The sequence below is a fragment of the Gavia stellata genome, chromosome 18 (genome assembly GCF_030936135.1).
Source record: "Gavia stellata isolate bGavSte3 chromosome 18, bGavSte3.hap2, whole genome shotgun sequence".
In the NCBI taxonomy this organism is placed as follows: Eukaryota; Metazoa; Chordata; class Aves; order Gaviiformes; family Gaviidae; genus Gavia; species Gavia stellata.
Genome location: NC_082611.1, coordinates 7,009,303 through 7,023,301, shown reverse-complemented (window position 1 = coordinate 7,023,301; position 13,999 = coordinate 7,009,303). Strand labels below are relative to the sequence as shown.

Sequence of the window (13,999 nt, the reverse complement as noted above, 5' to 3'; positions counted from 1 at the left end):
CCTTGTGACACACTGACCTGACTTGAAGGCAAACATCTTGGGGCAGGACAGGTGGCTTGATTTTTAAAGTAAGATCTGAACAAATCCAACTCACACCGTGCCCGTGGCTCGTGCCACGTGCAGCTGGCTGGGCAGCACGGCCCATAGCCCAGCCTGCCGTCCCTGGCGCTGCATGGTGCTGGGACCAGGGGCTCCTGCTCTCAGCAGGGCAATGATCAGCTGCAAGGATTGCAGCAACTGTATAGATCTGTAAAACGAGGGCTGCCTTATATCTGCAGCCTCTCTGTGCAGTGGCCAGAGCGATAAGCATTGTGCAGAATAGATTTTCTATTTTCTTTTTGCCACGAGATGGCACCACGAGCCCTCTGAGGCACAAACAGCCCAGCCCTGCAGTCCTTACTGGGGTAAAACGCCCTGCCAGCCACAAATTAGGGCTGTACAAGGAGGGCAGAGCTAAGCCTTGAGGCTTTATGCACCCCCAGCCCACCTGCATTCACTGGCAAGCAAGGCTGGGAGCAAAGACATACGCACTATTTATTCACCATTAACCTGGAAGAATCAGGTAGTATGCAGGGAACAGGAGGAGTCTTCTCCTCCCCATCCTACAGCAGACAAGGATCCCTCCCAGGGGTTAACCAGCTCAAACCTTTGTGGGACAATGGCTCAGCCCACCTCCCATGGCAGTCCTATCGCTCCTTCACTCAGCACTTCAGACCAAGGAAGAAGCCAGCTGCTGTGAAAGAGTCCTGTTGCCTTCACTGACGAGGGGATGCGATGAGGCTCCATCTCTAGTCATCTCAGAGGAGGGGAAGAGGTGGGAATGTTGGGAAAAGATAGGGTCCTGACAACTCTCACAGAAAGCTGGGGAGATGGACAGGTTTTCTGTCACTTTGCCTGGATCTGCCCAGCTTCTGTGAGCATTTTAGAAGCATCTCTGCAATGTTTGCATGTGTGCTTGTTCACACATGGTGCTCTGAAAAGAAGTTGTGCTTATGTATGTGAGCTATCTTTGTAAAAATGTAGCAGGTTGAGTGTCTTCACTTGTCTGGGGAGAGCTGTTAAGCCTCATGTCAATGCAGGCATAGCAGAGCCTGTACCCAGAAAGGGCCAAAGACTCCCAAGGAACCGTGCTAAGGTCCCTCAGAGCAAGGGGAACCTAAAAAGTCCAGTGTTTGGCATCTGGGATTCAAAACCAGAAGTCTGGAAAGTGTTGGAAGCGCATCCACCAGACATAGAAAGAGCAGGTGTCTGGGAATAATTTATCCCGTGTGCAGTAGGGAATGGGAAAAGAGCAGGGATTAGACGACAACCAACATTTGTATCTAATATTGCTCTGCAAGTGAAGAACTGATGCACTCTTGAGAAGCATCTTCTCCCAGAAGCTCAGAACTAGAATAACTTTCTTCTGTTGTGTAGTTGATGTGTAAAGTAATGGCTGTGCTGTCATTTCCAGTCATGTAGGCTAGAATTTTCCAGGTAACCTTACCCGCTAGTCCTCCTCTGCTTCTTAGAAAAATATTAGTTCAACAGATATTTTAAGCATATAGCCAGTACTTGCAAGGCTTTGACTAAGAAGACACTACTTGTATCTACCGCACAGGGATCTGATTTCTCCTTTGTGCATCTGCTAGGCTCTGCACAAAACAGTAATGTGGATTTTTCTCAGTTCAGAGGCTTGGGCTTATGGGCGTAGCACAGCGCAGGCACACTGTGGATGGGGTCTCATGGTGAATCCAGCCTCTGCAGTTGTGTCCAGCTCAGATTCTTTGACCCCAGGTGGAGGCTTAAAGGTAAATTTCTGAATCAAGCCTGTGAAGAAGATGAAGAGCTCCATTGTGGCAAGACTTTCTCCAATGCAGTTTCTCCGCCCTGCAATGTGAAAAGCATGGGTGTTGGTGGAGTGATTGGGTAAGTGGTGGCTCAACCTGACACCTCTTCCCTACTACTTGGTAGCAATAATGTGAGGGACGGTATAGGCCTCAGAAATGCAAAACAGCGTGGCGTAATATTCAGCAGCCATCACTGTTGGTCTCCTACAGGCATTTGAACAGGGCTGTTTCACTCTCAGCCTGCAAGGAATTCATCTGGGACACCCTAGAAACTGGCCTTCCCAAGGCAGAGAGAAGGTTGAACTCTTGCTTGAAGGCGTTGAATCTTCTGTAGGTCCCAGTGGTGTCTTTAAACACCAGGACCCAGTGTGCCTCCCAGTGTGGGCTGAGGGGCTGTTTGCAGGTCACCAAAACCCAGGGTGGGTATTTCTAAACCATCCCCACCACTGATGTCCGTGCTGTTCCCAACAGAGGCTCGGCTCCTGCCACTTGGCTAATATCTTCTGAGGGGCACTGGGAACTCGGTGCCCTGGGCAGGATCAAACGCTTTCGTTACCTGTGGAGAAGGGCAAGAACGCTTTCTTCTTTACGAAGTTCCCATCCTTATCAAGGAAATGGTTGGGGTTGAACTCATCTGGCGTCTCCCATTGTGTTTTATCCAGCAGCACAGAGGTGAGCAGAGGAATCACTGTTGTTCCCTGCAGCACAACCACGCTCTGCTTTAGCACGTGTGGATGTGGCAAACTTCTGGCTTTGCCCATTCAGCCACCTAACCATTCCTCCCTTTGGGCTCTGTCTGCAAGCAAACTTCTACTTCTGAAGAGCTAATTCCTGGCCTTGTACATGACCATATGACCCTTAGTTAGTGTGGATGCCCAGTTCACTGGAATTACTGACTAATATGTGATTAAACAACAATGGTTGTTGGCTGTTCCTGAGTTATGACGCAGAAGAGGTGGGCCAGGCTTCCTTCCTGCCCAGGTGCTCTCTGCTTACCTCAAGCAAGGCAAGGAGACAATGCCGTGGTACTCCAGAGGCAGAACTGCTCTACAGGGCACGAACAGCAATGGAGAGTGAAGAAAATAAGGAACAGACTCCAGATTATGAAGACTGAGGTATAGGAAATGGGAAGTTGTGGACATAACCCTGAAGTCACACTGCCATCGGATGCGGAGAAGACGGGGGATTAGGGAACTGGTTCTTCCCCAGAAAAAGCCCTATGCTTCAAGCTCCCCCACTCCTTGTGACATTTTTCCCTGTGGGTCACCAGTGTGCTGCACCCCCCTCTTCGTCTGGAGAGCACCAAGTACCTTAGGGATGAAGTAGCCTTTAAAGTGGGTGTCAACAGAGGTGCACCGTGGAACGTGTGGCAGGAGGGTGACAAACCTCTGCACCTCGTGGATCACCGCATTGGTAAATGGCATGTTTTTCCGGTCCTCAAAGGTAGGCAAGGATCCAGGGCCAAGAACTCGCTCAATCTCTGCGTGCACCTTTTCTGCAGGGTGAAGGAAAGGCATGAAGTGAGTTTCCCTCAGTGGTAAAGCACCTCCAAATCCCAGCTCATGCTGACTGTTGGTTGGACTACCGTAGGGCAGGAGGTTGCCCAGCAGAGCAGAGAGACAACAAGCCCTCGGATCCTTTGGTCCTGAATGGCAGCATACAATGCTCGGATAGAGGTGGACAGGTTCCAGATGCTCAGATTTTGGATGCATGAGAGTCTATGAAGCTTTTACAGGTGAGCAGCACTTATGAAGACACTGCAGAGTACTTCAGTAGCCTACATGAAAAAGGCAAAACCATAATGGTGTCTTACTTTGAATCTCAGGGTACTTCATGAGCAGCAGGATGGCCCATTGCAATGTCGTGGATGTGGTCTCGGTGCCAGCCATGAGCAGGTCGAGCGCAGAGGCCAATACATTTGCATCATGAAAAAGTGTATTACTTTTATTTTGCTCCTTCAGGGAAATAAAAATTAAAAAACCACTGCTGTTAGCATGGAAAGAGAGAACTAGGATGGGTAACCTAGTCTTCAGAGACATTACAGTGTGATGCATGTGAATTACAAGTGCCAAGGCGCACCGCATTGACATACCATTACAGAAATGCTTCAGTTTTCAGCAGAAATATTTTCACACTTGAGACTTCGCCCCCCAAAACCAAACTGGACAAATTCATTGATTTTCCAATATCACATGACATTTATCTACTCTGGGCAGTGGTTATCTGATTGACTCAGGACTTCCATCCCCTGCCCGTGGATCCTGAGAAGGTGGAAAATCGGTGAGAGGTGCAGGACAGCGCCTTCCTGAGCCGGAGAGCTGGGGTTTGTCTGGGCGTGTGCCAGGCCCTCTAGGAGCCCAGGAAAGCCATGAAGGCCCAGGACACCACTGGCACATCAACTCTGCTGTCCCTGCTTCATGCTGCTGATGGCAAACACCCTGCCCAATCCTGTATGCAACAGCTGAGGCACACGCGCAAGGTGTCAAGCCCAAGTACTCATCCTGCCCACCATCCATCTCAAGTATGCGGTTGCAAACGCTTGGAGAAAAAGGGAAAAAAATACAGACTGATGCTTTCCTGCTCTACTCCCACACTATCATTCCTGTTGGTAAATCCGCTATGTGGGACCTGGTGATGTGTTTGCACAAATGCAACAGGAACTTCGGCATCTCTGCAACTGGGAATCTGTTGCCTCTTCCCATGCCGGTAGGGAGGGATGCATCTTCCTGGAGTGTGTTGGAAAAATGACATTACCTCTCTTTCACTCTCCAGCAAGGAAGAGTCTATAGCTGACACCTTAGGACAAATTTTAGACAATCATGCAATATGGTCTAGTTAATTATTTCTTGCTTTTCCTGCAGTATGCAGTATTTAACATACTAAAGTAGGAGGATGTTTACCCAAAATTTAAATATTTTCATATAGATTGTAGTAGAGCATGTTCATTAGACAAGCAACACTGTATAAGATACCACACTAGGAATCGTCATATTGTTAAAATACCTCTTGTTTGAATACCAATGCATCAATGTAGCTTGTCAGGTTGTTTTCATTAATACTTTCTTTGCTTTCCTTGATGCATTTCTTTAAGATCACACACACCTCTTCTACTTTTTTCAGTATTATCTTGTGAGGTTTGAGGAGAAATCCAAGGAATGGGTAGAAATTAAATAACTAAAAAGAAAAAAAGGAAAAAAAATCATATTCACCCATTACCTTGTAAAACTCAAGTATCATAATGGAGAAATCATTTATGTGAAGAACCAAATGACGTGTGATTGGAGTCTCTTTTTTTTGGTAACTAAAAAATTTTAGTGTAGAAAAATGCCTGCTCTCATTAAAAATTCTCTACAGAAATGAATGGAGCCTATCAGACTTGTCTAGACAGAGCCTATAAACAGGAATTAAAAAAAATACAATTAAGGGAAAGTGATAGTAAACTCACGAAACAATGAAATTACATTTTTAAAGAGGTAATAAAGCAAAAAGATAAAGCATTACTCTTTAGCAAAGAAAACTCCAAATGTTTAGCAAGCCAAAATACTTACGTTTTAAAGTTGTTAGATCATCATTTTAACTTTCACATGAATTATAAATCAATTACACTCAGTTCTCAGCATCGTTAAATTTTACAGCACAATAAACAGTTGCATTTTATGTGCAGGGGGGTTACTTACACCATCTCTCAATGTTATAAATAAACTGGCTGCAGAATAAGATTCACAAATCTCTTGCTTTTGCTAACTGGTTATAATTTTTGCTGTTTTCTGGAAAAAGTAAACCTGCCATAGAGATTAAAAGAAAAGGGATGTTGCCCATCTTTTTTATTGTATATAGTTCTCATTCAGGTAATAAATTCACCAGCATAATTTTTTTTAACAGCTTTTTGGATGACTTTCAATATTACCTTAAGTAACTAATACTCTATTCCTTGTGATGGAGGATTAAGTTTAACAGGAGCTTTTGGCTCAGGTGAGAACCTCTTAGTTGGAATAAACTTTTTATGCAGCTCTGTACTTTGTACTACTACTCTGTAACTTCACTAGTTTCTTAAATTGTAGGAAGAGACCAAAACCTAAAAGCCCCCAAATACAGGTGCAGTTGTCCCTAAGGCAAGAGGTTACTTTTGGGATGTTCACACAGCATCCAGCAGAAAATAACTGGAACGAGCCTGGGTATTTTTGTTTGTACATGCACAAATAAAGTCATTATTTCAATAGTTTTATCACTGGTGTGTTTTTAAAGAAACAAACTCTGGCCATGCCCTCCAAGAGGCACCTGATTCCCTCCTGTCTCTTCCACCTGAGCCTTCTTTGGACTGAAAATATTAGGGAGTAGGAGATGCTGGCGTTTTGTGGTTTATTCTGACAAAACAAAAAAACATCAAAAAACGGGTAAGCAGAGTCTTTTTAAACTCTTTGCCAAAAGTGATATGAACATTTTTGAGACACACTCCAGGAACATTTTCCTGCAGTTACTGTGAAACACTGAAGACAGAAGGTTGCCCAGATCCTAGTCCTACATTAGGGTCCATTTCCTCATGGGAGACTACAATTTACCATGAACAGTAAAGTTTACAAAATAATGTGACTAAAAAGAATAACATAAAGGGCAGAGTCTACAGCGCTTCTGTAGATTTCCACTGATGCTACTGGACACTGCCCACCCTGAGTCCCAGCACTCTGGAAGCCTCAGTTATTGCATCTTCTGGCTGTAGAAGAATCAAGCCCAGTGCCAACACGTGATGTTGGACCTCCTTCACAGGAGGATTTCACGGAGGAGCAAAAACCCAAAACAGAGAATCTTGTCCCTGCCCATGGCAGGGGGGTTGGACAGGATGACCTATAAAGGTCCCTTCCAACCCAAACCAATCTATGATTCTCCCATTTCAGTACCCTAAAGATTCTCCAAAACCATCCAGTAATAGTAAATCAGCTTGACCTACCAACTCCGATGAGATACTGGAGCATCTTAGCACAGAGGGTAACTTACATGCAGGAACGGAGAGCCAAGAAGGTGCATAACTTCGTCTATGAGTCTTAACAGAGTGAGAAACGTTGGGTCTTCATAATCAAACCTTCTCCCAAAGAGAATAGCAAAGGTGATGTTGGTGGGAGCCATATTCAAAAAACGTAATTGGAAAGGTCCACCTAGAAATGAACAAAATCATAACTATGTTGGTCATTTCTGGAGCAACCCAGAGGTCTTCACGGTGGCTTTGTAAAGTAGCGTGAAACGCCTGATGCCATATCCAGCTCACCTTTGAAGGATTTGATCAACTCGATGAGAAAGTGAAGCTCCTCGAGCATCCTTTCTTCTCCAAGATGCTTCCCCATGCCGAGATCCCGCATGGTGGCTATGGTGAACCGCCGTGTCGTCTTCCAGAGCTCTTGAGAAGAAAAGAACACACCTACGGAGGGATTGCATGCCCTGTTTGCCGAGGCAGTATGGGATTTTCTCAGAAACACCAAAAGCACAGCTGGGGAGTGCAGGTATTTTGCAACCTGGTGGAGCCTGCTTGGGAGAGGACTGAGGGTCTCTGGGGGGGGCTGGCTTGGGAAAGCACCATTCCAGATAGGTTCAGGAGGGCAGGAGGCAGTATTTTAAACAGTCGGCTGCTGTTCACACTGAAGCTCTGGTTTGGCCTATTTATAGCTTTGTCTCTTTGCAGCCATACACAGTAAAAAGCTCTATGCATGGTATTTGTCTCAGGCTGACTTGTTTTTCCTTAGAAAAATGACCCAGCTGTTTCAGAGAGCAAGGCTAGGAGCAGATGACACTGCTCCCTCCCTGTCATGAACAGGACAAATGATTTCACTGAACAACTTGTGTCTTAGAGGATGAACTGTATACTGTGCAAGGGGACAAGGAGGGGTGGCAGGGAGGCACCTTTGCTTACAGCTGGGGAATACCCGCCAGCTGGCTAACCCATCGGCCAAAAAAGTGCTCAGCCAAGAGGGCACAGAGGTGTTTGCGTACAGTTCGGAAGTCCTCCTTTCCCAGGAGGGCTTTCAGGGCTGAACACAGTCTACACCTTCATACAGCAGTTGGGAAAGTAGCACAGTGTACCCTTCCTCACACTGGGCCTCACTCTTAAAAACAAGATGAAAAAAAAAACCTCACACGCTGTATGCATTATATACATATTAGGTCATCAAATCTTTTCCTTTCAGCCCTGGATTATTCCCTTCATTGTTTTTCAATGTCTCGTCTTGGGCAATGTATTAGTTTTTAGCATGCGATTCAGAAACATGCCAAAAATCTGTTTACAGAAGTAATTGTTTGAGGTACAAACAGCCCGTGCTATTGCACTCTTGCCAGTTCTTGCAGTCTTTATCATGAGTCATGTGTGATCCACGTTTTGTCTGAACTCCCAGTAACTGTAGAAAAGACATTGCATAAGGACCTCAGCCCTCACATTGTGAAAAATAATTTCCTTCCCTCTGCACGGCAAAAAGAACCCCCTTGAAATGTGACCCAAGGGCCACTAAAAGCAAAAAACTGATAAGGCAAATAGGAAGATTCCCAGAAGTATTTTTCTTAAGAAAACAAACAACCAACTGCCCCCAAGCCCCACAAAATGTAGCCCTTGACGATAAGGATGCAGATCAAGACCCTTAAATACTGTTGCAATTGAAACAACACATTTGAGAAACAGCATAGCAAGCACGTTGTTATCTTTTCAACCTGCCAGTACCGTTTCCATGTTGGATGTGATAGAATATGGGTATAGCTGGTCTGTCTGCAAACACATCTGCCGTGTTCAGAAGGGCATCCTTTACTGCCTCATAGCCAGTGAGCACCACCACCTTCTGAAAACCCAAATGGACGGTGAACACGGAGCCATATTTCTCTGAAATCTAGGAGAGAAAAATCAGAGCATGGAAGTCATTAACGGGAGCTGGGGTGGCTGAAGAGTTGCCTTCCCTCCTCCTTCTGTGGCCAGAAGGGATGGAGGGATGCCAGAGATAAAGCCCTGAAGCACTTAGATGAAAGAGGAATCAAAGCAAATAAACAGTGGTCTGTTCAACCCAACAGCTTCCATAAAACTACTGTTTTTCTGAGCCGGTTGGACTCAGGTTGGCCCAGTGGGTTAAAGAAGCAGAAGGTAACAAGACTCTTTGGACACCACCAGCAGCATAAAAGCATCACTGAGATCTACCAGGCAGCGATCGAGCAACTGCTGCCGGGCAGGCTGTAACGCTACAGTCCACCACAAGAGGATGGAAGAGCAGACGTGTCCTTATTTATTATAAAAAGTTAAATAAAAGCTTTGTTGTAATTAATGCGAAGAGGTATATAACGTGATTCACCAAGGATGGATGTATGAAGGCATAAGAAACCATTGCTCTTTCAACTTGCCTTAGAAAATGACCACAATACCACACTCAAGCCACTGCACAGCAGGACTTTACACTGAGATCTGAGATACCGGCTAGCAGGAGCTCTCTGGAGACTCACAAACATGGTCCTGCCAGGCCTTACAGGGAATTAAGTCTAGACTGAGAGCACCAGAGTTGAAACTGCATAAAGCTATCGTGAGATCAAGCCTGGTGTCCCGTGAAAGGAGACCAGTTCTGGCAATGTAAACCAGAGGAAGCTCCAAAGCTCAGCAACCCCTGCCACCGTACCAAAGCAAACAGGTAGCCCAGGCAGAGTCTAATCAATGCTTTGGCAACATAGCCAGACTTGTTTTATTTATGCAAAAAAAAATAGTTCACAGGACACTGATTTCAAGCATTTGTTCAAAATAACACTTTGGTTGCTTCATCATCTACTGTGCAACTTTCACGGGGAAATCCTTTAGGGATTCTCCTTTCAGGGAGGATTTTCTACTCCAGGTCATTTGTTTGCTAATACCTTAAAAGTCTTCTGGCAACTCAGCTTTCAGATCATCACTGCAGTTCCACAACCCCAATATAAAATCTCACCCCATCCACAGCTGCGTCTGCTCTGCCCTGACTGCAAAGGACAGAGGTCGGTGAGCGGGTCCCCCGGGCTGCAACCATAGACCCCTTTCCTGGTTGGTTTCAGCAGTAGACCCCTTTCCCAGTTGGCTTCTTGGTGCTATAGTTCAATGGGGAAAAGAAGGCATCGGCGTGGCCAATGTGCCCAATACCTCCCCCCGAGTCTGTGCTTCGTTAAGATGCTATCACCTTGCTCCTGGGTCCTCAGGTCACCTCCTTTCCAGCATCTGCTTTGCTTATTCTTCCCAGCACGTCCATGCACCACCCCAAAATCCCTTCTCCCCTACCCTTCTCTGCAGAAGGATTTCTGGTCTTGCCTGAAACAGGAACCACAGTCCAAACTGTTTCCCACCTCCCAAGCTCTTGGGTGTTGAGCCCACTGTGAGCTGGCTGGTGTAAGATGAAGATGCATCTCCACAGGCATCTTGGAGGCCCCTTGCGTGGCACAGTGATGGGAATGAGACAGGGAAAGCCAGCTCCTCTTCCCTACATAGTGCTAAGCAGGTCGGAGGGCTGCTGGTAACCTGGTGTTAAAAGGCTTGGTGTAAGGTGCAGGATATTCACACCCCGTGTCCTGACAGGGGTAATGCCCACTGAGCCACATTTTGGCTCTGAGAGACTAAATACATTGAAATTTTCCCCTTTTTTCTGGAAGACAGGTGCAAGGCAACTGTGATTCCTACAGAGAACCTTGTCTTGCGTAAGTCCAAGTCATTCACTGTTTCAAATTATTTCTCCTACATCTCTTCTTTGGGCTGTGCTATATTAATTCCCATTCTCATTAAAAACTGGCAACCCGAATAAGAAATACAAACTATTTTGGCAACGACAGTTAAGCATCCATCTTTCAATTTGGCTACGTGGACACTCAAATATTTTGAAGTATTTCACAACACAAGGAAGATGCCAAAATTTAGGTCAATGGGTCTGATCTGATGCAGATATTCATAGTTTTCAATGTGTGAATAGTTCTCATGTAAGCACTGCTCATATTTAACATCACCCTCTGCAGAGTTGGAATTTAAGTTTCCTTGGTCGTTCTGAAACCTTTAAAACATCACAGTTTTTTAAAAACACATTTGGCACTGAAAATCATCTCAGAACTGTCACCAGAGAAGAATTTTAAATAGGTACATGCTGACATTCAACACCCTAGAAACAAAGAACGCTGTTCTTACCTTCATTAGTGACTTGTCTTGCCTTCTGATGTCCAGCAAATGCAGGTTGCCAATGATCGGAAGAGGAAACGGACCAGGAGGCAGATTTAAAGCTGATTGCTTAAAAACTTTTAAAACATAGAGTGCAGCGGATAAAAGCAATGCGCACACCCCATAGATGAAGAGGGGTGTGAAGGCAGCCATATTTCGGTGGAGCTTGCTTTTCTGGCAAGCCACTGAGACACCTTTATTAGAATGCTCGCATTATCGCATTATATTTATTCAGAGTAAATGATGTCAGAGTTTTTGTTGCACTTTGCACAATCTTCCCCTCCACCCCCAGCTCTCCACAAAAATTGGAATTTATGTCTGCAAAAGGCAAAGTCCAAGCACAACTCATGGAGGTGCAGGCTTGCAGGCTCCCCGCCGAGTGCAGCGGGGCAGGTTTGCTTCATTTCCAAAGCCTAGCTCAGATTCTTCTGCCTGCAAGAATTTCCCAGCCCCTGGCAGTCCACTATCTGCTTTATTATTAGGCATCGATCATGACATTTCTCTTAAGATTTCCTCTTCATCCCTCTCTTCCATCCTTTTCATCTAACCTCTTCTCTGGACACAGACAGCTCTTGACTTTCTGCCTTCTAGCTCTTCACCTTACAAATGCCGATCCCAAAACAATCCTTCAGGGTAGACAAGCATTGCTCATCCCACGGTACAGTGAAGGAGAAGCAGGTCCTGCAGGTGAAGAGACTTGCTCCAGGGCATGCAGGAAGCGGGGTGGACAGCTGGGGGACAGCATCTTCCCTCCTCTTCCACCTTCTTCTGTCCTTGCAGTGAAGCATTTTCTCCCAGCGAAGGGAAACAGAACCGGGCAATCTTCAGATGCAAAAAAATCAGGACCCATTTGTTGCCTCTGCAGATTCAGAGCTCTGTTGCTTATCTCTGCACTCTTCCTATTTATTGACACTTTGAATCTGGGCTGTCCTAAAGACCTATACGCTGTGCAGACAGAAAGCTAATCCTCCTTATGTCAGGGTAGCCCTATAGCCTGGTTTGAATGATTCGCCAGCCCTGTGTAAAACACCTAACGAGGCACTTTTACAGTTCTTATTCTTCCTTACTGTGGACTACATTATAGAAAGCTCAATAAAATGCAGAGTTGTTGACCTCCTCTTGTTTTTTTCCCCATCAGAAGCTGGTGAAAAACTAATTCACTGCTGCAAACTCCGAAGTCATAATTCAGTGTCATGCCTCCCTCTTTCATGAGTGGGTCTTTTAGTGAGGGCATGTCCTCCTGCTCCCCATCCAGTGTTAACTGGTACCACTTTCACTCTATACACCACAAAAGGGATATAAAAATCATCTCTTGGAGTGCTGGATTACTGAATCAATATGAATGTGGAAGGCTTTGTAAAAGATCTGCTCTTCCCACTGGTTTTGGGCAGCATTTAAGAGAGTGAGACCTGTCAGGGACATCAGTGGAAACACACATCACTTTTGTAAAATTACCCTGATCTCACAAACAACGCAATGGTCCCATAGGTAGGAAAAGAGCATTTGACATCTTTTTTTTGAGCCCTTTTAGATCACAAGGATTTTGTACTGCTCCATACTGTGGCATGAGATGGTATCAGCCTTGAGGATGCTTTGGGACTGTTCCAAGGTGCAGCAAGGTTCACACTTACGCTGGACACAACACCCATTCAAACCTAGACTCTCTCATCCATCTCAGGCAGGCCACGGACAGACTGGAGAGGACGAGATCTCAGCTCGTACCCAGCCCTCTCTCAAACTCTGCACCGCCCAGGAACCGTCCATCCATCCCAAACCCACTTGTGTTACAAACAACAGCATCTGTGGTAAGAGCAGGAGACCGGCAGTCTGGATAGGCACGTTTGCGTCCTTGCTGGGACAATGACTTGTCTATGTGGCTTTGAGGAGTGCAGCGCAGGGCTGTGCCCCGGGACGGCCCCGGAGCGTGTGTCAGGGCTGGGCTGTGAATGCAGCCGTTGTGCCCGGAGCCCCGCTCCCCCGGGGCTGACTCGCTCCTACCCTTTCACTACAGTCATTTCTGGGAGGTCTTTTGGGCTCCCTGAGGAAAGGAGGTGAGCGGGACACAGTGTAGGAACGGCATCTTCTCACACCGTAAGAATTACCGAAAGCAAGAGGCAGAGAGATGTCACTCTGACACTAAAAATGTCTTTATGATTCCCAAAGAGAAGGAAGCAAGGAAGCTATCAGCCTAGCTCTTCACGCACAGCCTTCCCTCTACCCTCAGCCTGCCCAATGGCAGGAAAAGTTACTCATTACCTGCTGGGTGAAGCAACCCGTGAAAGAGGCAAAGCTGGGCAAAGATAACAGCATCTTAGATGGCCTACAAAAACATTTTCAACTAAGAGGTTTAAGTTAAAAATTAAAATGAAAATTAATCTTTATCTAGGAGCAAATGATCTCTCTGAAAAAATCAAAACCTCCCCAACCAGGGCAGGGTCATGCCACAGGAGAAATTACAGAAAGAAGCACAGAAATAAAAGCCCTTACACGAGTGCCCCAGGACCGAACCACCCATGGATTTGTAGTTGGGAAAGTAAGTCATTCCTTGGGCTGTATATAATTATTTGGAGGTCGAGCCCTTCCAAATCAGCCACTCTTGGAGAAAGAGGACCAGAGAGCAGAAACGGAGGTTTCCTTCCCTGCGTCTGCCCTTAGAGCCAGCGATGGGCAGGTGGGGTTAGAATTCATCACCATTTCTGGATGTGTCCTGCTGTAACTTTGCACAGCAAGGGGCCTCGGGAACAGCACGCCGCTGGAGCCCTGCTCCTGCAGGAATCAGAAGGAGAGCGAGCCTTCAAAATCTTGCACTGTGGTATTCGGGACTCCATTTATCGGGTGGATAAATCTGTCCCCCAAAGCATCACCTGGCAGTTCTGAGAAGCATCGTGTTATTTACCAGCACATACAGCAGTGGCACACAGAGCGCGTTGGGATGTGCTCTCCAGCCCTGCAGCGAAGTCCCTGTCACACGCAGCCGCGTCCCCAGCCTCTCCCG

General features: G+C 46.2%; 1 protein-coding gene across 1 annotated transcript; it reads right to left on the bottom strand.

Moving 5' to 3' along the window:
- Nucleotides 1-1,681: 1,681 nt before the first annotated feature.
- Nucleotides 1,682-11,157, bottom strand: LOC104260195 (cytochrome P450 2W1). Its single transcript, XM_059826592.1, has 9 exons — nt 10,975-11,157; nt 8,527-8,689; nt 7,090-7,239; nt 6,822-6,979; nt 4,833-5,003; nt 3,643-3,781; nt 3,140-3,324; nt 2,386-2,527; nt 1,682-1,869 (listed from the first exon to the last, which is right to left on the bottom strand). Exons 1-9 carry the CDS (start codon nt 11,155-11,157, stop codon nt 1,682-1,684), a joined length of 1,479 nt encoding a protein of 492 aa, XP_059682575.1.
- Nucleotides 11,158-13,999: the final 2,842 nt, after the last annotated feature.

What these genes read in the sequence shown, in the direction of transcription:
- LOC104260195 (XM_059826592.1), bottom strand. Translation starts at nt 11,157, where the DNA reads ATGGCTGCCTTCACACCCCTCTTCATCTATGGGGTGTGCGCATTGCTT. An exon ending in TCACATCCAACATGGAAACG is followed by an intron (nt 7,240 to 8,526) that starts GTACTGGCAGGT and finishes ATCCCTCCGTAG; the next exon opens with GTGTGTTCTTTTCTTCTCAA. An exon ending in GTTGATCAAATCCTTCAAAG is followed by an intron (nt 6,980 to 7,089) that starts GTGAGCTGGATA and finishes GTTCATTTCTAG; the next exon opens with GTGGACCTTTCCAATTACGT.